This window comes from Mustelus asterias, chromosome 13 (assembly GCF_964213995.1).
Source record: "Mustelus asterias chromosome 13, sMusAst1.hap1.1, whole genome shotgun sequence".
In the NCBI taxonomy this organism is placed as follows: domain Eukaryota; kingdom Metazoa; phylum Chordata; class Chondrichthyes; order Carcharhiniformes; family Triakidae; genus Mustelus; species Mustelus asterias.
This window is the reverse complement of record NC_135813.1, coordinates 56,625,987-56,651,245: the sequence shown is the minus strand read 5'-3', so window position 1 is coordinate 56,651,245 and position 25,259 is coordinate 56,625,987. Positions and strand designations below refer to the sequence as shown.

Below are 25,259 nucleotides of genomic sequence, written 5' to 3'. Positions count from 1 at the left end.
GCGACTGTGCAGAGGGGCCTGGGGGTCCTTGTGCACGAATCGCAAAAACTCAGTCTGCAGGTGCAGCAGGTGATCAAGAAGGCGAATGGAATGTTGGCCTTTATCGTAAGGGGGATAGAATAGCAAGGGAGGTCTTGCTGCAACTATACAAGGCACTGGTGAGGCCGCAACTGGAGTACTGTGTGCAGTTTAGGTCCCCTTATTTGCGAAAGGATATATTGGCCTTGGAGGGAGTGCAGAGAAGGTTCACCAGGTTGATACCGGAGATGAGGGTGTAGCTTATGAGGAGAGATTGAACAGATTGGGTCTGTACTCGTTGGGGTTTGAAGGCTGAGGGGTGATCTTATAGAGACATATAAGATAATGAAGGGGCTGGATAGGGTAGAGAGATTCTTTTCACTTAGAAGGGAAACCAGAACTAGAGGGCACAGCCTCAAAATAAATGGGGGCCAGTTCAGAACAGAGTTGAGGGGGAACTTCTTCTCCCAGAGGGTAGTGAATCTCTGGAATTCTCTGCCCATTGAAGTGGTGGAGGCTACCTCATTGAATATGTTTAAATCACGGGTAGATAGATTTCTGATCGATAAGGGAATTAAGAGATATGGGGAGCAGGCGGGTAAGTGGAACTGATTCGCCTCAGATCAGCCATGATCTTGTTGAATGGCGGGGCAGGCTCGAGGGGCTAGATGGCCTACTTCTGCTCCTATTTCTTATGTTCTTATTGATCCACTAGGGTCAATTTAGCATGGCCAATCAACCTAACCGGCACATCTTTGGGCTGTGGGAGGAAACCCACGCAGACACGGGGAGAATGTGCAAACTCCGCACAGACAGTGACCCGAGGCTGGAATCGAACCCGGGTCCCTGGCGCTGCGAGGCAACAGTGCTAATCACTGTGCCACCATGCTGCCCAAACTACCCAAGCAAGTTCGCCTGCTTCAAGCCAGGACTCGAGAGTAACGCAAGTTTGAAATACCTGCCTCAAAGTGCCATGTGATCGAATAATGTTTGTGAAAGTGTCACTATAATTCACTGTCATCAGTCCTGGTGAGGCTGTTAGATTGACACAGATTTACCTTCTTTAGTTCCTGTCTCATCCCCAACTCTTCGTCTTCCTTATCTGCAGCATTTATTTGAAGCCAATTTCGGAGCACAGAGGCTTGTTTCCGCCAGGATCTGTAAAGAAAGATATACAGCGCTTATTGTTTTGAATAATTATATTCCTAGCAGCATAGTTAAACATGGAATAAAGCTACCTCCATCCTGCCATAACATGAGGAGGTCAGAAAGGGTGTGTGTGGTAGCGCAGCAGAGCACACTACACAGTGGTTGAGCGCAAGTCTGAGAGCGCAGAGCTGCAGTTGGAGAGCAGCGGTTGGGCTCTGGCAATTGACCCCTGGGGAATTGAGGAGTACGGTTGTTTCCGTTGTCCTCTCTTGTACAAAGTTTGGTTCGAATAAACAATTTTGTTACTTTCATTTGCCGAGTAGTTCAAGTGCCTCGCAATTTTTATATTGGCAATGAGGTAAATCATAGAAACTAAAAGCACGCTTAGGCCATTCAGCCGTTCGAGCCTGCTCCACCATTTATTTTGATCATAGCTGATCATCAAATTCAATATCCTGATTGCCTCTACTTCCCATATCCCCTGATCCCTTTAGCCCCAAGAGCTATATCTAATTTCTCCTTGAAATCAGACAATGTTTTGGCCTCAACTACTTTCTGTGGTAGTGAATTCCATACATTCACCACTCTCTGGATGAAGAAATTTCTTCTCACCTCAGTTCTAAAATGTTTACCCCTTATCCTCAAACTATGACCCCTAGTTCTGGACTCCCCCACCACTGGAAACATTCTTTCTGAATCTACCCTGTCTAACCCTGTTTTAATTTTATAAGTTTCTATGAGATCCCCTCTCACTCTTCTAAACTCCAGTGAATATAATCCTAACTGACTTGGTCTCTCCTCACATGACAGACCTGCCATCCCAGAAATCACCCTGGTCAACCTTCACTGTACTCCCTCTATAGCAAGGACATCCTTCCTCAGATAAGGACTCCATAATGCACACAATACTCGAGGTCTGGCCTCACCAACGCCCTATACAATTGCAACAAAACATCCCTATCCCTAAACACCAAATCCTCTTGCTATGAAGGCCAGCATACCATTTGCCTTCTTTACTGCCCGCTATACCTGCACACTTACTTTCAACGACTGATGCATAAGGACACCAAGGTCTCTTTAAGTATGAACTTCTCTTAATTTACACCCATTTAAATAATAATCTGCCTTCCTATTATTGCTACCAAAGTGGCTAACCTCACATTTATCCACATTATACTGCATCTGCCATGCATATGCCCATACATTCAGCCTGTCCAAATCATGCTGAAGCATCTCTGCATCCTCCTCACAGCTCACCCCCCCACCCAACTTTGTATCATCTGAAAATTTGGAGATGGTACTTAGTTTCCTCTTCCAAATCATTAATATATAATGTGAACAGTTGGATACTAGCACAGATCCCTGCAGAACCCCACTAGTCACTGACTGCCAATCAGAAAAAGACCCATTTATGCTAACGTTTTTGCTTCCTATCTGCTAACCAGCTTTCTATCTCAAAACACTACCCGCAATCCCATGTGCTTTAACTTTACATAGTAGTCTGTTATATGAGACCTTGTCAAAAGCCTTCTGAAAGTCTAAATAAACCACATTCACTGGTTCTCTTTGGTCAATTCTACTAGTTACATCTTCAAAGAATTTCAATAGATTCATCAAGCATGACTCCCCTTTGTAAATCCATGCTGATTTTGTCTGATTATACCACTGCCTTCCAAATGCTGAGCTATGAAATCCTTGATAAAAAAACTCTAGCAACTTCCCCAGTACGAACGTTAGGCTCACTGGTCTATAGTTCCCTATTTTCTCTCTACCTCCCTTTTTGAATAGCGGGCTTACATTAACTACCCTCCAATCTGTAGGAACCAGTCCTGAGTCCAAAGAAGTTTGGAAAATAACCAGCAATGGATCTATTATTTCCAGGGCCACTCTTTAAGTACTCTGGGATGAAGATGATCAGGACCTGGAGATTTATCCACCTTCAATCCCATCAATTTCCCCAAAACCATTTCTCTACCAATGCTGATTTCCTTCAGCTCCTCACTAAAACATGTTTCTCTCAGCACTTCTGGTACATTATTCATGTCTTCCTTTGTGAAGACTGAAGCAAAGTATAAATTTAGTTCCTCAACCATTTCTTTATTCCCCGTTATAAATTCTCCAGTTTCTGACTGTAAGGGGCCTACATTAGTTTTTGTCAATCTTTTTCCCTTTACATATCTGTAGAAACTTTTGCAGTCAGTTTTTATGTTCCTTGCTAGCTTACTTTCATACTCTATTTTCCCCTTCTTAATCAATCCATTGGTCCTCCATTGCTGAATTTTAAACTGCCCCCAGTCCTCAGGTCTATTCCTTACTTGCCACTCTGTATGCTTCCTTTTTTTGAATCAAATACCATCTCTAATTTCCCTTGGAAGTCATGGTTTGGCCACAGTTTCCTTGCCATTCTTGCACCAAACAGAAATAAACAACTTCTGGAGTTCTCCTATTCGCTCTTTAAATGTCTGCCATTGCCGGTCTACTGCCTTTCCTTTCCATAATGTTTCCCAATCCATCATGGCCAATTAATGCATCATACCATCACAGTTACCTTTATTGAGATTCAGAACCCTGGTTCAGAATCACTATGCACCTTGACAAAGAAATCGGGACTACAGTCACCAACTCCTGGAATCGAGAGAGGGAAAATTCTGCCACTTTTTTTTTAAACAAAAGAAATACCCCAATAGCAACAGTAAGTAAAAATAATTCCCCCCCCCTTGGGAAAATTGAAAGACTCTGCTATTTCTCTGCCGCTCATGAAATTACAGGAGAAGATAGGCAAAAAGTCATTCTGCTTACAGTATGTGAACCCCACATTTACAATCTTATTAGAAATTTAACATCCCCAGAAATTGCAGATACTAAGTCTTTTGACCAGCTTGTAACACTGGTTAAGGATTAACCCCAGACCATCTATCATCATGCAGTATTTTAGGTTTAACTCTGTTGTAAGGGACCCAGGGGAATCGATTGCAACATAAAAAGAACAAAGAAAATTACAGCACAGGAACAGGCCCTTCGGCCCTCCAAGCCTGTGCTGATCATGATGCCCTAAATAAACTAAAAAAACCTTCTGCCCTGACTCGGTCCGTATCCCTCTATTCCCTCCCTATTCATGTACCCATCCAGATGCCTCTTCAATGTTGTTAATATGCTTGCTTCAACCACCTCCTCAGGCAGCACGTGCCAAGCACGCACTACATTCTGTGTGAAAAACTTCCCCCACACATCTCTCTTAAACTTTCCCCCTCTCACCTTGAACCCATGCCCCCTTGTAATTGACACTACCACCCTGGGAAAAAGCCTCTGACTATACATGTCAAGACTAACAAAATTGGCGGAGCCATGCAAATTTGGACCATCGCTAAGTGACATGCTGTGAGACAGGCGAGTTTGCGGCATAAATAACAAACAAAGAAAAATCTGCTGGCAAAAGATAAGATTTCCTTAGAGAAAGCCATGGAAATAGCTAAGGCGATTGAGGGTGCAGAGAGAGAGGTGCTTGAGTTACAGTGCATGCATACAGGTGAGGTGAATCAGCTATGGCACAGAACTTTGGAAAGTTGGGAGGGCAGAGTTGAATACACAGAAGTGACAGAGCAGAAACTTAATGAGCAAGGCAGGGACAGAAGAGAAAGAAAATGGATCAACAACCCAGAAATTCTAATGACTGTTATAGGTGTGGAGGAGATCACCCCCAGAAACAACGTACAGCAAAACGTTGAGGCAGAACTTAAACGTTTGGAAAAATTAGGAGTCATAACACCAGTACAGTTTTCTGAATGGGCTGCCCCATTGTACCTGTACTGAAATCGGACAGGACTGTCCATATTTGTGGGGACTACTATCGATCAGGCAGTCAAGCTGGATAGATATCCAATTCCAAAAAATGAAGCTGCCTAACATATACAAAACTAGATATGAGCCATGTTCATCAACAATTAAAATTGGATGAGGATTCAAGAAAATTTGTAACAATTAACACCCACAAGGGTTTATTTCAATACACACCCGGTTACCCTTTGATGTGTCTTCAGCATGCACTATTTTTCAATGGAAAGTTTATTGCACAGGCTTGGAGGACCGAAGGGCCTGTTCCTCTGCTGTACTTTTCTTTATTTTTTGTTCTTTGTATACCCAGAATACGGATATACCCAGATAATGTCTTAATCACAGGAATTTCCCCAGAAGTGCTCTTGGAAAACCTCGAAGGGATGCTTAAGAGATCCAAAGAGGTGGAGGTGCAAGTTTAAAGAAGTGAAGTGTACCTTTCAGGCCCACAACTGGGCCTGAAAGGCATCTCTAACCTTGGATTTAAAGTCGATGCTAAGAGGCTAGAACCTTTAGAAGAAAAAGTAAAAGCTATAAAGGAAGCACCAACACCCAGAAGTGTGTCAGAACTGAAAATCTTTTTGGACATGGTTAATTACTATGGCCAATTTACACCAGGTCTATCAACATTACTAGCACTGTTACATCTGCTTTTAAAAAAATATCAGTGTTGGTATTGGAGCAAGCCACAAAAAGGAGCTTTGAGAAAGTTAAACTTGCTTTACAATCTGAACCGCTGCACTCCATGTGGTGTAGGTACATCCACAGTGCTGTTAGGGAGGGAGTTCCAGGATTTTGGCCCAGTGACAGTGAAGGAAGAGTGATATATTTCCAATGGCATGGATGGCATGTGGCTTGGAAGTGAACGTGCAGGCAGGTGGTGCTGCTGTGTGTATTCTGCTCTTGACATTCGAGATGGTAGAGGTGGCGGGTTTGGAAGGTGCTGTTGAAGGAGTCTTGATGAGTTCAATTATATGGAAAGATTAGAGAAGTTAGAACTGTTCTCCTGATAGCAGAGGGGTTTAAAAAGGAGATTTGAAACAGAGGTTTAGAATTGTGATTTGATTTGATAGATAGGAAGAAACTGTTGGCGTTAGTAAGAGGGTTGGTGACTAGATTTAAGATAATTGGCAAAAATGCCAGGGGTGAGTGTTGTTTCGACTCCTTTTAATCTGGAATGTACAGAAAGGGCAGTGGGAGCAAATTCAAAAGGGAACCGGATAAACATTTAAAACAGAAATACATTCAGGGCTGTGGTGCAAAAGTAGGATGGGACTACAGAAATCAATCTTTCAAGGAATTGACACAGGCACAATAGGCTGAATAATCCCCTATTGTGCTGTCTGGTTCTGTAATAGAAGATTGTGGAAATTAGAATTCTAAAGGTTAAAGCTGCCGCTGAAGAGGGTGATTAAAATATGAAATTACCATTTTCTAGAAGTATTCACCAGAGAATCGCATGGTCCTGCCATTCACTGTGGGACACCTGTCCAATCCTGAAGGAGTTTGAGATCCTGACATGGCAGACGTAAATGCTATGTTAACGGATTAGAGAAGTATCCCAGGCCAGAAGGGACGTGTCTCTGAGGAAGTTCAGGGAGGAAGTAGGTAGGTTAAGCTATCATCACTGAAGAATCATTGGGAGCTGGAGAAGCAGGACTGGAAGCAAACAAGCTTGGAGCCCAGAATTAAAGACATCGATCTGATCAAAGCAATTATACCCGATAATGGAAACTAATATTGAGGGGGATACTGGGGTAATAACTCAAGTAACTTAATAACAAATAGCACTGTGCCACTCCGGAAGAATCACAGCTTGGTATGGCTCCTACTCTGACCAAGAGCGCAAGAAACTACGAAGGGTCGTGAATGAAGCCCAGTCCATCACGCAAACCAGCCTCCCACCCATTGACACTGTCTACACTTCCCACTGCCTCGGCAAAGCATAATCAAGGACTCCACACACCCCAGACATTCTCTCTTCCACCTTCTGTCGAGAAAAAGGTACAAAAGTCTGAGGTCACGTACCAACCGGCTCAAGAACAGCTTCTTCCCTGCTGCTGTCAGACTTTTGAACTGTCCTATCTTTCTCCACACCCTAGCTATGACTGTAACACTATATTCTGCACTCTCTCCTTTCCTTCTCTGTGAACAGTATGCTTTGTCTGTATAGCGTGCAAGAAACAATACTTTTCACTGTATGTTAATGCATGTGACAAAAATAAATCAAGTCAAATCAAATCCAAATCAAGCTCTGATCATTCCAGCCCCATCGACCAGATCACATACTTGCAGCACTGTGTATTCCGGAGAGTGCAACGGAAAAACAAGCCAGTGTATTGAAGACAGTACAGAGAAGATAAACAACACAAACAGGGATAAGCTGTGAGTAATAAATCAGACACTTAATCGTCACAATCCAGAGAGGAGCTAGTTAACAGAGGACCTCAAAGACGTACATAAAATATCAAATGGCACAAATAGGTTAACCAACGAATTTACATTAAACCAGCAAATTGGAGAAGAATGAATGAGAAATACGTGAAGAACTTCTTCATTGAAGACTGATCAATATTTGGTAGGATGGTCAAGTCAAAAACACAGCAAAGTCAAAAGGAGGGTAGCTGTCAAAAGTAAAGGAGAAATGTGCATTTAACTGGCACCTTCTATGATCTCAGGACATCCCAAAGTGTTTTATAGCTAATTCAATACTTTTGAATTGTCGTTGGAATGTTGGAAATACAGCTGTGATTTTGTAAACATTAAATTCTCACAAACAGCAACAGCGACAGTCAGGTACCCTGTATTTTGCAATGTTGATTGAATGATAAATATTGGCCAGGTCACAGGAATAATTCCACTGCTCTTAGGATCTTTTACACTCACCTTGCACCTCATTCAAACGGCAGCTCCGCTGACAATGCAACACCCCCTCAGCCCTGCTCTGGAGTGTCAGCCCAGATTTTAGCGTTCAAATGTCTGGAGTGGGAGAGTTAGTGTTCCAGAGAGAAGAACTTCAGTGAACAGTAAAGAGAGTGGAGAAAAGATTTACGAATGGTTCCAGGGATGAGGAACTTCAGTTACACAGGTGGATTGGAGAAGTGTGACACGGTGGTTAGCACTGCTGTCTCACAGCGCTACGGACACGGGTTCAATTCTGGCCTTAGGTGATTGCCTATGTGGAGTCGGCACGTTTTCCGTGTGTCTGCATGGGTTTCCTCCGGGTGCTCCGATTTCCTCCCACAGTCTGAAGACGTGCAGGTTAGGTTGATTGGCCATTCTAAATTGCCCCTTAGTGTCCCAGGATGCGTAGGTTAGCAGGATTAGCGGGGTAAATGTGTGGGGTTGCGGGAATAGAGCCTGGGTTGGATTGTTATCGGTGCAGACACGATGGGCCGAATGGCCTCCTTCTGCACTGTAGGGTTTCTATGATTGTATGAGTGGTTAGGATCTACACTGAATGTTGCGGAGGCAGGCTCAATCATGGCTTTTAATAGAATTGGATCAATACCGTAAGAGGAGAAACATGCCAAGCTGTGAGGTAAAGGCAGTGAAGAGGCACGAGGTGACTGGCGCCTTCAGAGAGCCAGAACAGTCACAACAGGCCGAATGGCCTCCTCCTGTGCTGTAATTATTCTGAGTCTATTAATGATTGCTGCTCATTTTTTTCTCACTCTGCCTTAGCTTAGCTTTAACATCAAGAAGCCCAGCTTTAACAGAAGAGCGATGAGGAATAAGCACATCGGATTCTCCCAGTCACTGATCAATTTAATTACCTTTACAACTGTACTAATCTTTGCTGAGTATCTAAACTAGCAGAGGCGCCTGGGAACAAATGTCCTTCAGAAGTGGATTACACAGTCTGTCGCTGAGCTGCTCCGGGGATAAGAAGAGCTGAACACACACAGCTTACCCAGCAACCCACCTCAGGTTCTGTTTGTTGTCATGGAAACGTTGCACCTCCTGACGTATCCCTTGTAGTTCTGCCTCTAGCTGGCATTGCTGAGCGTCTCCATCAAAATCATCCTCTGAATCTTGGAGGCGAGGAGAAAGAGCAAAAAGAATTAACCCTGTGCATGCGGCACTCGCTGCAGAGTTAGGCCAGAAAGAAAGTTTGCCTTCACAGAAAACATTCAAAACATCACATCAAAAAAAAACCACACAACCCAGACTGCATTTGTTGATCCTTCTGTACAAACCCCTTGGAGTAACCTAATCGCTCCCAGGAAATACTGTGTAAACACACGAGGAAATGTGCTTGTCATGTTACAGATAGACGATGCATATGATTCCGCTATATACAGGCCCCAGGACCAGCATCATGTTACAAGCCACACCAAGTTCCCAGAATGTAGAAGAATCAAGTGACTTTGACGTGGAGCAAACAAATTTGTGAGGCTCTAGATTTAGATTGGCATTACATCCCCTTGATTGGACCAGAAGCTTCATCATTCATTGCGCTTCGTTTCGCTCAGGATAGAAACTGGAGCATTAGGACGCAAACTCATGCACGTTAACACAAACACATTCCAGCTGCTATGTTAAAAGCTCTCAACCATGAATAATAAATTTATCATGGGGCATTTCATGGGCTCGGGTCACTGTCTGTGTGGAGTCTTCACGTTCTCCCAGTGTTCACGTGGGTTTCCTCTGGGTGGTCCGGTTTCCACCCATACACTAAAGATGCGCGGGTTAGATGGATTGGCCATGCTAAATTGTTCCTTAGTGTCAGGGGATTAGCTAGGGTAAATGCATGGGGTTATGGGGGTAGGGCCTGGGTGGAATTGTGGTCGGTGCAGATTCAATGGGCCGAATGGCCTCCTTCTGCACTGTAGGGATTCTTTGATTTAGAAATGTGGTGGAGGGGTAACCAATACAGCTAATAGAGTAATAGAGTCTATTCCTACTCTACTTCCTCAGGCGGCTAAGGAAATTCGGCCTGTCCGCTACGACTCTCACCAACTTTTACAGATGCATCATAGAAAGCATTCTTTCCAGTTATATCACAACTTGGTATGGAACCTGCTCTGTCCAAGCCTGCAGGAAACTACAAAGGATCATGAACGAAGCCCAGTCCATCACGCAAACCAGCCTCACATCCATTGACCCCGTCTACAATTCCCTCTGCCTTGGAAAAGCAGCCAGCATGATCAAGGACCCCACGCACCTTGGACATATCTTCCACCTTCTTCCGTTGGGAAAAAGATACAAAAATCTGAGGTCACGTACCAACCGACTCAAGAACAGCTTCTTCCTTGCTGCCATCAGCCTTTTGAATGGACCTATCTCGCACTAAATTGATCTTTCTCTACACCCTAGCTATCACTGTCACACTACATTCTGCACTCTCTCCTTTCCTTCTCTATGAACGGTATGCTTTGTCTGTATAGTGTGCAAGAAACAATACTTCTCACTGTATGTTAATACATGTGACAATAATAAATCAAATCTAATCCTTACTTGCTGTTTGGTTTGAATTTCCTGGTTCTGGGTTGCTCCTAGCCTTATCAATATCTAATCTGATGATTCAGTCTGACAGTGGTCATCCAGACACAGGGACATATACAAAAACACATCAAAGGCTGGAAAACAACAGGGTGGGGCAAATGCTTATATTTACATCAGGGTCTTTCACAAGCACAGCATCTCACAAAATCCCACAGCCATTGCTTTTGAAGTGAAGGCAAAGTTGGCTTGTAAACTAATGCAATAAGCCATTCCGCACACAGCAAGATAGCCCAATCAGAAAGTTTGTGGTGTTGATTGTGAAATAAATGATGGTGAGCACACTGAGATTCCCCGCACCCATTCGCTCTTCTCTATCACAGAACCACTGCATGCTTTAAACACACCTGAACCGGCAAACAAAGCCTCTGTTTAATATTTCATTAGGCACACTCGCTCAAGTACTGCACTGAAATGTGAGGCTAGGTTATGTGCACATATCCTGGAGTAGGGCTTGAAACCAGGATATTTTAATTTGGAGGAGAGAGTGCTAGCACAGAGTCAAGCTGGCATGTCAAGGCCTTAGTTAGAATAATACTGAGTCTGTCACGCTGACCTTGTATTGGCTGAAAGGGAAACATCAAAAGAAGCTGAAATTCAGCCAATACAATGTCAGCGTGACAGACTCACTATTATTCAAGACTAAGTCCATGACATGTCAGCTTGACTTCCGTATTGATTTAATCCAAAATTCAACATGATTTTATTAATTAGAAATATTCTTGGTAGTTATCCATTTACCTGTGTCCTGAAAAACCAAACTACGGCGCCCTGACCTAACTCTGAAATCATCCGGAGAGAGCAGCTGTGGATCTGCATGCGATGGCCCACTCAGTGCTCGCTTGTCCTTTGCAATCTGGTGAGTATCAGCGAAGTCACTGTGCCTGTTCAGATCCAAGTTTGTCTAAAATCAAAGCAAGGACATTCAGTTAGATCCATTCCCATTCATACCCCTACAAAGACACAAACAGAAAGAGATCCTATCGAATGACAGAATGGGCTTGAAGGGCCGAATGGCCTTCTAAGCCCCTTTGACACTCGCACGTTAGCATTACTCTCAGAAATTCCCAAAACACTTCACAATAAATCATCTGGCCGAGAATTCCAATAAAGGTATCACTCAGACACCCTCAAAACGTCACAATGGAGCAAATGGATTGATCCAATAATGGTGCTTCATTGATTGACTGTCAGGTTGACCCTTGACCTTTGTGGAAATTACTGCTAGCTAATATAATTTGAATTACTGGCAATGCTTACACTAAGTGCACTTGAGAACAATTTGCTTTAAGAGATGTTCACGGATTATCTTTCTTTAGATAGAATCAAACTCATTGTCAGTGTGCAAGAGAGAAAAGCCAGACAATTATGAAGCCTGGGGTGCTCCTGCAGAGATAATTCACCATCAGAACCAAGGAACTGGTGTATATTGCAGCACTGATTAATGCTTTAGCCCCATCCTATCCTTGAGATACCAACTGCTTGCTGACGTACAGTTCCACAGATGCCTATTAATCTCAATTAACTCATTTGTGAATCTTGACTACAGAGACATTGCAGCCAATCTCAATTCAGTCACTCAGTACTGCAGCCCTCACTCAACCTTAAACTGAACAAGGGGAATGATAAGGTACCCTGGCCCAGTCAGCCCTCCCTGCACCAAGATCAGGGGGGGCCAGGTGCAGAGCTCCACAGTTCCCATAGCTGCTTCAGATCCCCCAGTTCTGTCTGACTCAGCAACCCCCGATCTAAGGAATCAAACTCATATAGTAACTTGTGCATATTGAGTTAATTCCATGTTATTTCAGTTATTTTTTGAGCTGCTTTGTATTTGTAACAAAAGTAACCTAACAACAAAGTTAATAAGATTGTTATGTTTTGGGATGGACTCTTTAATTGAAGGCAAAATGAAGTAGTTAAAGAGGTTGTGACCTGCTCTGAATTGGTTGCTGTAGGGGCATCTGATGCAGAACAAAATGCCGACTCTATTGTTCACCGTGCAGAATGCAAGTGGGAGCTTGCACTCAGATCAAAGAGACTGAGTTTATGAGGGTTGGAAGATTCACCTAGCTTAGGCTAGAGGGAAGGAATCTTCAGTGTAATCCTTACAAGGGAGGTGAATTCTGGGATTAGAAGTTACCGAGCTGGAAATGGAAATAAAAGCAGGCCATCACATGAGAACAACCTTGGGCTGGTTCCTGGAATATAAAGTGTCTACTTAAGGGGCAGCTTAAAGTTTAAGTTGCAGATTATGACCATAGGTGATTGGGCAAGAGGACACTACAGTGTTTGAGCCTTGAGGTGCTGATGGTATGGTTGAATGTTTCAGCAGTCGGCTGAGCCAAGTGATTGAGGTTCTGAGAGGGGGAAATGAACATTCTTGGTGATGGCAACGTGCAAAGCTCAGCTCACGCCTCCCTCCACCTCCCTCCTTCTCCTCTCCCCCCATTGCCCAGCACATTACAGGTTCTGCCTCAGTGAAGCAGCCAGCTAGGGATACATTCAGACTAGTTTAGCACTCAGCTTGTGGAACCTGTAGGAAGCTGGAGAGTGCAGCAATAGGCAACTGGCTCAGGTTTACACATATGGGTCAGATATCAGGAAGGTGCCTACTCTTAACTGGAACTAACCACAAGAATCAACAATTTCAGAGAGGGGAGAAGGTTGGCAAAAAAAACCACACAGATGAATAACAGTCTTACATTGACTTTCTCTTTCCCAAGTAACAGGAATGCAGACGGGGGCAGTAGGAGTTCCTTGTGCACTGGCTGCTCCTCCTGGGCATACATGCCTGTCCTCGAAGGAGCAAAGTGGTCAACAGCAAAGGAGGCCAGTGGCCGCACAGTTTGTAGATTCTCCGTTTCTTTGGCAATACGCAATGATTGACAGGAAGCACCTTCAGTGGCATCATTCTCAGAACGATCACTTAGACTGCCGTGATCCCCAACGTCGAGGGGTCTGGTTTGTACTGAACTCTCCAATACTGGGGGGACATACGTAGCTGCCGTTGTGGAATCCGATCTCAATGCATTGCCACTGAAACCAAGAAAAGACTTGATTAGAAATTAATAGCCATGTGCTAAAAGTTCGTATTTCAACATTAATGTGGAAATTATATTGGCAAACTACACCAATGCTGGAATCGATCCATAAGATTAGTCCACACCTACTTGGAATCCTAACCCATTAGCAGTCCTGACCTGGTCGAATCACATTCTACATGTCAGCAACCTCAGAAAAAATCCACATCTTATGTTTTAAAATAAATTACTGAAGGAGATCAAATGCATAGTTTCTAGTCTATTACAGCAGCAGTGTCAGTACAATCATCAGGTGGGATGCTGCATCTTTCGGTTAGCAGTGGGAAGGTACCACATTTATTTTCCACACACACACACTTATTTTACACACACACACTTATTTTACACACACGGTTTACGTCACTGTCTGTGTGGAGTCTGCACGTTCTCCCCATGTCTGCGTGGGTTTCCTCCGGGTGCTCCGGTTTCCTCCCACAGTCCGAAAAGCGTGCTGGTTAGGTGCATTGGCCATACTAAATTCTCCCTCAGTGTGCCCGAACAGGCACTGGAGTGTGGCGGCTAGGGGATTTTGACAGTAACTTCATTGCAGTGTTAATGTAAGCTGACTTGTAACACTGATAAATAAACTTAAAACTTGAACAACATCAAGATGTCTGAAATGTGATTTGGATGTGCTGTAACTGTTTTAACATGGGGGAAATGATACTAACATGCACCCAGCAAGATTCCACAAACAAATGAGACAAAGGAACAGATCATCAGTTTTGATGATGTTGGGAGGGATAAATGTTGCTGAGGAGATTGGGAGAACGTTCCTCCCCCTCTTCAAATATTGCCCCGGAATTTTCTGACATGTGTTTGAGAGTACAGTGGACTGCAGTTTCATCGGAAAGACAGCAACCCTAGCGAAGTGGCTGAGTTAGTGGCACTCACATCTCTAAATCAGGATGTTGTGGTTTCACGTCTCACTCGAGAGACCTGAGCTGCACTTTAGAAGCATTTATTTGACAGTAAAGTGCTTTGGAATGTCACAAGGTCGTCAAAGGCCCCATATAACTGTAAGCTTGTTCTTTCTTTCAGATCTCTGGGATAGGGCTTATTCTCATAACCTTCAGACTCAGAGGTGACAAGGCAGACATTGGGTACAGAATTTATGACAAAAATGCACACACTGCCAGTCATTGTGCACTGTCCTGCTTTAGGCAGCCACTCACACTGTTGGGAGAACAGCGACACATGTAAAATGGGTCTATTATCAAAGTCCAGAATGAGAACCAATCAAAATGACTGACTTCACAATTTTAAAATGGAAAACGGACAAAACCCAAGAAAACAACTCCTAAAACACAGGTAAATATAGAACCATACAATCCCTACAGTGCAGAAAGAGATCATTTGGCCCATTGACTCTGACTCTCCGAAAGAGCATCATACCCAGACCCAGCCCTTCTGGCCCTATCCCTGTAACCTCGCGCATTCATCATAGCCAATCCCCCTAACCTACACATCTTTGGACACTAAGGGGCAAGTTAGCATGGCCAATCCATCTAACCAGCACGTCTTTCAGATCGTGGGAGGAAACCGGAGCACCTGGAGGAAATCCATGTAGACACGGGGAGAACGTGCCGACTCCACACAGACAGTCACCCGAGGCTGGAATTGAACCCGGGTCCCTGGTGCTGTGAGGCAGCAGTGCTAACCACTGTGCCACCAATGAAACGCCTGCGATAAAAGAAGAATTTCACTTGTTCAATCACCATAAATCAATGGCCCTAAAAATGATACTGATTCACACAAAATGCCAGTCCCAGTTTGACCCCTGGACTGCCCTGAAGAGTTAGGTCCTCATCTGAATTGTTAAAATGACCTCAGGGCCCCCAGGCTAGTGAAGGGAAACAAAATCATCTGAGATCCCAAACCTTACCATTTACCCACTGATCCCCGGGCGGGAAGTGTGTGTGGATATTGGGTGAGAACGGGATCTGGCTTGTCGGTGATGCCCACTGCAGTCGAATATCCTGCTGCCACTTACTGTCTAGGTTCATACATAGAGCATTACCACGTCATGAAGCTGTTACAAGGGTTTCCACCATCATTCAGTGATTCATAATATATATTCTATACTTACACATAAACTCTTTCTCAACTGCAAGCCCAAGAGAAGCCCTTAAATCTGATAGCGGCACCAGTTCAGGTTGGATTCCTGTGAGTCGCTGATGCAGTTGCACTTGCTGGTTATGCAGGGAAATGCCACTGTCTGCATTAAGGCATACAAGCTAGAAAATTGCTAATGATGAATGCTTGTGCATACCAAAGCCATCTTGCTCTGACAGGCTTATGTCAGGAATAAGACTGACGAGCATTAAAGAACACAATTATGCAGCAACTCAGTCTCAAAACAGAGTCCATGAAATCATCAGTGCTCAGTATAAGGAAGTGTTATAAAAGCTTTCATTCCATTGTGAGAATTTTAGCAGCTTTAAACAGTAAAGTCATTTTCTTTTAAGCTCTTCACAGATTTCACAATAAAATGATGCTCAGAAGAGCCTGAAACTGGAGGAAACCGGTAAAGACAAGACTCCAATTCTGTCACAAAAGCAAAATGCTACAGGTAGTTGCTGAAAGTCTGATATGAAAGCAGAAAATGCTAGAAATACACAGCAGGCCAGGCAGCATCTATGGAGCGAGAAAGAGATTTGTTTTGCTGCCTGACCTGCTAGATATTTTCAGCTTTCTCTGTTCTTATTTGAATTCTGCTGTCTGCTTTGTTTGAGCAACATTAATTGAAAATCTTTTAATTAACGCCGCCACATCATCAATTAATGCTCCCAAGTTGTTACAAATTACTATCCACTGACTCTGTCTATGCTTCCCGCTGCCTCAGCAAAGCAGCCGGCATAATTAAGGATCCCACGCACCCCGGACATTCTCTCTTCCACCTTCTTCCGTCGGGAAAAAGATACAAAAGTCTGAGGTCACGTACCAACCGACAAAGAATAGCTTCTTCCCTGCTGCTGTCAGACTTTTGAGTGGACCTATCTTGCATTATGTTGATCTTTCTCTACACCCTAGCTATGACTGTAACACTACATTCTGAACTCTCGTTTCCTTCTCTATGAAAAGTATGCTTTGTCTGTATAGCGCGCAAGAAATTATACTTTTCACTGTATACTAATACATGTGACAATAATAAATCAAATCAAAAAATCAAAAAATCAAAATTCATTCTTGCTCAACCACCATACTGGTCAGTCCAAACTTTACTCTGTGGAAGAGAGGGCATAGGTTTAAGGTGAGAGGGGAGAGATGCAAAAGGGTCCAGAGGGGCATTTTTTTCACACAGAGGCTGGAACGAGCTAGCAGAGGCAGTAGTAGAGATGGGTACAATTTTGTCATTTAAAAAGCATTTAGACAGTTACATGGGTAGGATGGGTATAGATGGACATGGGCTAAACACAGGCAATTGGGATTAACTTAATGGTTAAAAAAAAGGGCGGCATGGACAAGTTGGGCCAAAGGGCCTATTTCCATGCTGTAAACCTCTATGACTCTATGAGAGGAAAGTCTGGGTGGCCGGGGGAGTGGGGGGAAGACAGAAAGAGGGAGGAAGGAAGGAGGAAGGAACTGAGCAGAAATAAAGAAAAAGGGAGAGAAAAATTTGAGTAGAGAGGGAAAGTTGGGGACAACGTGTAAAATACCTTATCCTTATATGTTTAGGATTTAGTCCAATTTCATATGAATCAGGTTTTTGCTTTCTTTGCCTTATAAATAGCCTGTAGATTTGTACTCCAGCTAGAAACAATAAAATGGCTGAGTTGTTAATACCCAGAATATTTCAGGGTACGGATCACATTGTGAAATACAGAGTCCATCAATGAGGAAAGACTCTTTTGTTTAACAGGGGCATTGAAATAGGAAACAGCTGTCTCACAGCACCAGGGACTCGGGTTCGATTCCACTTTGGGTCACTGTCTGTGTGGAGCCTGCACGTTCTCCCCGTGTGTGCGTGGGTTTCCTCCGGGTGCTCTGGTCAGGTGGATTGGCCATGCTAAATTGCCCCTTAATGTCACGGAGATTAGCAGGGTAAATACGTGGGGTTACAGTGATAGGGCTTGGGTGGGATTGTTGTCAGTGCAGGCTCGATGGGCCGAATGGTCTCCTTCTACACTGTAGGGGTTCTATGATTCGATGAACTGTGGCATTCGAAGGCAGGTCAATAGGCCCATAGATGGTACACAAGATTGGTCAGCTGTTTCTCTCTTCAGCAACCACCTTTCATTTCTGGGAGTTTTGTTCACAAAATCTCTTAGCGTGCCATATTCAATCAAAAAGGATAACCTGGGTGACAGGAGGCCTATAAAAATCTTCATCCATGAGTTGTTGAGACAAGAACGATAGAACCAGCAATGGTTACATCTCTATCCAGATAGTGAAAGGATGTAGTTTATTCCTCTGTATGACGACTGCTCACATTGACTGTTCCATGACTCAGCCAAACGCAACAAACAATTTAGCTGTGACCATATTTAGAGTCACCAAATTCTCTTACAGAGGGGGAACAGCAGGATGTAAAGAAGGAAGGGAAATAGGAGTGAGAGATGGAAAAAGGAGAACAGAAAGGAAGGGAAAGGAAAGGAAAAGATTGGAGATGAGGATATGGAAAGTACAGGAGGAGAACAGGAGGGGAGGACGGAGAGATGGCAGACAGTGAAAACCATGCATTATATGGAAATGTTTAACTGTTGGTTCTTGAGAGAAGCCCACACGGGAATCTCTACTCATGTTTATACTTTTTGATGAATTAGTGAATGCCTTCACCACGGAACAATTAACAAATCACACTGTTTGTCCTATGGATATTCATACCTGCTCTTCACACTGTCCAGAAGATCCTTCTTTTGCAATGATTCTAACAGGAACCCTGGTCTTCTTGGCTGTAATCTTACTGGATGTGCAAAGGGTCTGTTGATAAAATGAAGGAGTGAATTAATCTTCAAAAGGAGATAGCTGAGGGGGGTGAAGAATCTTGCAGGGGTGTGCGCGTGTGTGGCATTCTGTACACATGGGGAGAGGCGGGGTGGGGGGGGGGGGGGGCGTTGCTTGCGTGTGGATGTGTTATTCCCAGTGGATTGCCCTGTGGTTCAGTTAGGGCCACTGCCTTACCATGTTTACATAGACAGAGTTGTGTTCAAATGTGCAGACGTTATCAAATTGCAACCAGTGACAACAGACAGTAACAATGCAACATTTAGTACATTAACTATTCCCAGCCCACTTGCACTTCTTACATCTTCAAAGGATTTCAATTTTCTTTTTATGCATTTCAATAAGCTTTCTCTGCAAGTTTCATATTTTCTGCAAACTTTGAAATGACGCCCTGTGTAGATAACCAAGTCCAGGTCATGGAGGCCACATCAGAAAGAGAAGTTGTAATGCCAGCCTCTGGCAACATCACTGGGTGCCTCCCTTCAGTCTGAGAAATAACTACTCACCACTACTGTTTGATTTCTGTCCCTTATCTAATTTTGTATCTGCACCGCTACTGGCCTTTTAATACCAGGGGTTCCGATTTTGCTCACAAGTCTGTTATGCGGCACTTTATCGAAAGCCTTTTGAAAGTTTATGCCACATTCATCAACCCTCTCCATTATTTCATCAAAGAACTCCACCTAGTTCGTCGAACACCATTCCCCGTTGAAAAATCCGTATTGACTTTTATTTATCAGCCCATATTTTTCTAAATACCAATTAATTTTGGCTTGGATTATTGTCTCTATAAGTTTCACCACCACCAGCACAAGGCTGACTTGGCTGTAGTTGCCCAGTTTAACCCTCTTCCCCCTTTTTGAACAGGACTGTAACATTTGCAATTCTCCAATCTTCTGGCACCAGTAACCGAAAGAAGGTTGGCAAGTAATGGTCAGTGCCTCCATAATTTCCACTCTTACTTCCCTCACCAATTTATGGTGTTTCCATCTGAACCAGATGACTTTTCTGCTTTTGAGGACTGCCAACTTTGTAAGTACCGCCTTTTTATGCTGACCAATATCGCCAATTCCTTCTCTTTTACCACTGCACTAGCAAAATCCTCTTCTTTTGTGAAGATAGATGCAAAGTACTCCTTTAGAACCTCAGCCATCCACAAAACTATCTCCATTTAGTCCCCAATTGGCCTGATGCTTTCTTTGACAGCCCTGCTACTAGTTACATATTCAAACTTGTCCTCTTGTCTCCCCTATCCATTAATCTCAATCTTTGTTTTTATACTGTACTGTCCACCTAAGCATTGGTTTAAAACTTATCGCGCTATCCTACATACAAGAAGCTTCATCCCAATTTGATTCAACTGAAACATCTATCGGAAACATAAATGTTGCCACAGTCTCAGATAGCCATAGGCTGCTCTTCCCTATGAGGGGGGAGAGCTGACTGGTGGTGATTTAACCTGAGGGTCACCACACCTCAGGCAAAGGGCAAGGTTGAGAAGACAACCTTTATAAATAACCTCAGCCGATACAGGAATTGAACTCTCGCTGTTGGTGTTGCTCTGCATCACGAACCAGCCGTCCAGCCAACTGAGCTAACCGACCAACTCATATACTAACCTCTGAACTATTTCACACATACTAATACAGTTTCTATACTAGGTGACTGGAGCTAAACATAGTATCCTGGATTGGGGGAGGGGGGGGGGGCGTTGCACAGTATGCTTTACAACCTTCGGCACGGTAGCAGAGTGGTTAGCACTGCTGCTTCACAGCTCCAGGGACCTGGGTTCGATTCCCGGCTTGGGTCACTGTCTGTGTGGAGTTTGCACATTCTCCTCGTGTCTGCGTGGGTTTCCTCCGGGTGCTCCGGTTTCCTCCCACAGTCCAAAGATGTGCGGGTTAGGTTGATTGGCCATGCTAAAAATTGCCCTTAGTGTCCTGAGATGCATAGGTTAGAGGGATTAGTGGGTAAAATATGTAGGTGTATGGGGTAGGGCCTGGGTGGGATTGTGGTCAGTGCAGACTCGATGGGCCGAATGGCCTCTTTCTGTGCTGTAGGGATTCTATGATCTATGACCTCATTGATAATGTACACCTCTTGTACATAATACTACTGTAACAGGGTTACCTGGCCTCACTTACTAAAACAATTTGGATTCATTTCTTTTCTAAATTAGCAAAGCAGATTTAAAAGTTTTAGAGTTTATTTATTAGTCACAAGTAGGCTTACATTAACACTGCAATGAAGTTACTGTGAAAATCCCCTAGTTGCCTGTTCGGGTACCCTGAAAGAGAATTTAGCACGGCCATTGCACCTAACCAGCACGTCTTGCAGACTGTGGGAGGAAACCGGAGCATCTGGAGGAAACCCACACAGACACGGCGAGAACGTGCAGACTCCACACAGACAGGGACCCAAGGGATTGAACCCGGGTCCTTGGCACTGTGAGGCATTAGTGTTAACCATTGTGCCACCGTGCTGCCCATTGCGTTACTTTTGAAAAGTTATTCCATCCGTTTGTGAGAAATCTCAGTTATAACCTTCAGGTTTCTCCACACACTCTCAACCCATAGTCATTTTAGCTCAGTGGCAGTATTCCACAGTACCATGAGAGAATGTCCACTGTGTCAACTTTAGAATCAAAGGTCTTATCAAACAGATAGAAATGTAATTAGTTTACTTACAAAGTGGTGAGATCCACGTCTCCACCAGACAGCATTGTTGGTAAGCCATCATATCTGATTGCGTTAGGTGCAGCCTTTGAAACCCTTTTCCTAGGTTCACTCCTCAAGATCCCAGCTTTCATACTGACACTTTTCTCTTTACAAACCTCAGCAATTGGAAGCTTGAAAACCACAGTTTTTTTGCATGGCCCAGCAGTAGACTTGTGCTTCAACCTCTCTCTCTTGCAGAGTGCTTTTTGCTTCCAGATCATAGCACAGCGATAGACAACCCGATGGAGGCTGTAAGCAGTCTAGGACAGAGTTAAGGAGCAGTAAAGGCAGAGTTAAGTGGCACATAATATAGATTATCAATCTTCCAAGTATCCACTTTGTGCTTGGTGAGATTTATCAACAGAACAAAATTCACTTTGTTGCGGGCAAATTTACTGGGGTCAAGATGCCAGCTATTTTGGGGACTACCTCCTGTTGGTACCTGCAGTGTCATCTCTGGTCCCTTCCACCAGCCGTCTGCTGAGGTTGGATGACCCCCAGAAGATTATCTCCATTGAGAGGAAAAGGCCAAATCTTGTGGAAAACTAATGCAGGCTAACAAAACATGTTGTTACTAATGCACAAATTGAGCAGCAAATTCAAGAGGTTAAGAAAGAAACGATAAATTGTGAATCTTGTTGGTCAATTTCTGCCACTCTGCATAAACTGCATCTCAGCCTCAGCCCCGCATTATTTTTAACAATCTGCTGAATTTGCACATTAATTGCCCATTAAACAAAGTGTTGAAAGTTAGGGCTGATGATTAAAAGTGCAAAAACATTTCTAAACAAAAAAAGAAATAGAGCTCACCTTCTTCACAATGTCAATTATTAATGCAATATCAACTAACATTTCCAGCAACAACTTAAATGGTTCAATCTCATAACTGCAAATACTTCCTGGAGATGTAAAAGTTTTCAAATTTATGAAGATCTCTTACTATTTCTCCTTCCACTCTTCTTTCTCTCTCTTAACTCAACTTTTCTTGTCCTCTGTTTATTTCTCCACAGATAAATGTTTGCTGGACATGAGCACCACTCAAAATCTCTTAATGCCCTGAACTTGCTGACCAATCTGTGCATTAATAACGACATGTCATTAGGATGCCGTTAGCTTTCGACCAAAATGCAGCCCATTCTTCCAGCTCTACAGAAACCTAGGCTGACTTTCCAGTTCAGAATGCAGAGGTACACTGTACATAGAACAGAACTACAGAATGCTGCACTGTTGGAGGCGCTGTCTTTTGGGCGTGACATCAAACTGAGGCCTTGGCTCCCCTCTTGGGTGGGCATTGAATATCCCATGTTACGACTTAAAGAATAGGGGAGTTATCAAGCCAGTGTTCCTATCCCTCAACTAACTTCACCTCAAACACGTAATCTGTGTAATGAAATAATTTGAGAGGGCTGTTTGTACTCCTGACATTATAACAGTGACTACACTGTAAAAACTAGTTCATTGGCTGTAAAATATTCCTGGGGGTGGCAGAGTGGTTAGCACTGCTGCCTCAAAGCACCAGGGACCTGGGTTCAATTCCTGGCCTGGGTCACTGTCTGTGCAGAATCTGCACGTTCTCCCCGTGTCTGCGTGGGTTTCCTCCGGGTGCTCCAGTTTCTTCCCACAGTGCGAAAGACGTGCTGGTTAGGTGCATTGGCCATGCTAAATTCTCCCTCAGTGTATCTGAACGGGCGCCGGAGTGGCAACTAGGGGATTTTCACAGTAACTTCATTACAATATTAATGTAAGCCTTACTTGTGACACTAATAAATAAACTTTATAAGCTTTATAAAGAAAACTTTATAAGGTCGTGAAAGGCTCTATGTAGATGGAAGATTTTCTTTCTTCTATTTATTAACTCATCTTCTTTCTCAGTCATTTCCACTTTGTTTCCAATCCTTAAACCTCACTGGTGAAGGAGATGCATGGTCTGAAGTCCCCGATGGCCCACTGCCTTTCCCAGATCACTGTCAGCTCAGACTTCCAGCAGGATCCAGCATTTAAACGTTTCAAGTTGAAGGAGTTGTTACAAGTTTAATTAATGGTGTACACCTCAAAATGCTCCAGGCCAGCAAGCTTTGGCTCATTATGTAATGTCTCAAATGAAGCTATTCCTTCGCAACTGTGCTTGAAGGGATCGTAAGAAGTCTCACAACACCAGGTTAAAGTCCAACAGGTTTATTTGGTAGCAAATACCATAAGCTTTCGGAGCACAGCTCCTTCGTCAGATGGAGTGGTCTCTGTTCTCCAACAGTGCACAGACACAGAAATCAAGTTACAGAATACTAATTAGAATGCAAATCTCTACAGCCAGCCAGGTCTTAAAGGTACAGACAATGTGGGTGGAGGGAGCATTCAACACAGGTTAAAGAGATGTGTATTGTCTCCAGACAGAACAGCTAGTGAGATTCTGCAAGATCAGGGGGAAAGCTGTGGGGGTTACTGATAACCACATCTTGAAGGGATCTCCAGGAGACCATGACTGCAGAGCTCTCTGTCCTTGCAAGTGCAGTGAAAGATGCGAAGGGTGCAGGAAAAGGGGTTTCCTGAGATTGGGGCCGAATGGAGGACGTTTCCGAAATTGTCTATACCTGACCTGGGAGTGCCAGAGATGAGAAAACATCCCATTCAGATTTTTCTGAAAATATCTTTTTGATGCAACAGTTGCAACAGGTCATGAAATTGAACCATCATCTGGAAAATGCCATTGCTTAAAGACACCCGAGGTTCAGTGCAATCTGCTGCTGTTGCTGACTCTGGGAATTGAGAGAGAGAATTCTGTTTCAGACACACGTACCTTCATCTGGTGCTCAGCTGCAATTTGGCTGCGAAACTGCATCATATCAGAGGTGTAGTGAAGAATCGCAGCCACTCCTGTTCTTAGCAGGTGACTGCGATAGCTTTCAGCTGCTTTTGCAATGCGCACCCTTTTCCTGCACCGTTCCAGTGTGTACATAAGCCAGGCATCAAACACCTAGAAAGGAAACATGATAGTGAAACTCGAGGCCTTAACTGTGGGACGAGCCCTACCACAGCTTCTACATTTCAGAGATGAAGCAGCTCTGGGATACACAGGCTCAGGAGCTTTCTGCATTGCAATGTTTAGTAACAAAGATAATGGCTCTGCAATAACAGTACTTAATTATTGGTATTGGAGATTGTTAGCAGCTGTCAGGAATGTTGTCAATGTGAAGCGACATGAACTGCTATAGCACAACTATTCCAATCTTGCAATCAGGAAGGAATTGCCCTGGGAGTCCTCAACATCGACTCGGGGCCAGATGAAGTCTCAGGGCCTCAGGTCAAATATGGGCAAGGAAACCTCCTGTTGATTACCATGTACCATCCCCCCTCAGCTGATAAATCAGTGCTCCTCCATGTTGAATAACACTTGGAGGAAGCACTAAGGGCGGCAAGGGCGCAGAATATACTCTGAGTGGGGTTCTTCAATGCCCGTCACCAAGAGCGGTTTGATATTACAACCACAGACCGAGCTGGCCGGGTCCTAAAGGCCATCGCTACCAGACTGGGACTGTGGCAGGTGGTGACAGAATCAAGAGGGAAAAACATACTTGAGCTCATCCTCACCAACCTGCCTGCTGCAGATGCATCGGTCCATGACCATATCAGTAGGAGTGACCACCACACTGTCCTTGTGGAGATGAAACCTCGTCTTCACATTGAGCATACCCTCCATTGTGTTGTGTGGCACTACCACTGTGCTAAACAGGATATATTTCGAACAGATATAGCAACTCAAAACTGGGCATCCATGGTGCGCAGTGGGCCATTAGCAGCGGATTTTAATCACAATCTGTAACCTCGTGGCCCAGCATATGCACCACTCTACTATCACCACCAAGCCAGGAGATCAATCCTGATTCAGTGAAGAGTGCAGGAGGGCATACCAGGAACAGCACCAGACATACATTAAAAAAAAGAGGTGATAACCTGATGAAGCTACAACACAGGAGTGACTGCCGTTGACATAATGGCAGCATTTGACTGAGTGTCG

The 25,259-nt window shown here is 43.9% G+C and overlaps 1 protein-coding gene across 1 annotated transcript in view; it reads right to left on the bottom strand.

Annotated features, from left to right (window-relative positions):
* The window catches only part of sfi1 (SFI1 centrin binding protein), a 164,081-nt gene that overhangs the window by 9,852 nt on the left and 128,970 nt on the right, over positions 1-25,259 (bottom strand). The window contains exons 24-30 of the mRNA XM_078226823.1: positions 24,042-24,218; positions 21,218-21,507; positions 18,411-18,506; positions 13,206-13,539; positions 11,245-11,407; positions 8,924-9,032; positions 1,077-1,176 (exon numbers count right to left, since the gene is read on the bottom strand). Of these exons, the coding sequence (XP_078082949.1) occupies positions 1,077-1,176; positions 8,924-9,032; positions 11,245-11,407; positions 13,206-13,539; positions 18,411-18,506; positions 21,218-21,507; positions 24,042-24,218 (1,269 nt within the window). The remainder of the gene's footprint in view (positions 1-1,076; positions 1,177-8,923; positions 9,033-11,244; positions 11,408-13,205; positions 13,540-18,410; positions 18,507-21,217; positions 21,508-24,041; positions 24,219-25,259) is intronic.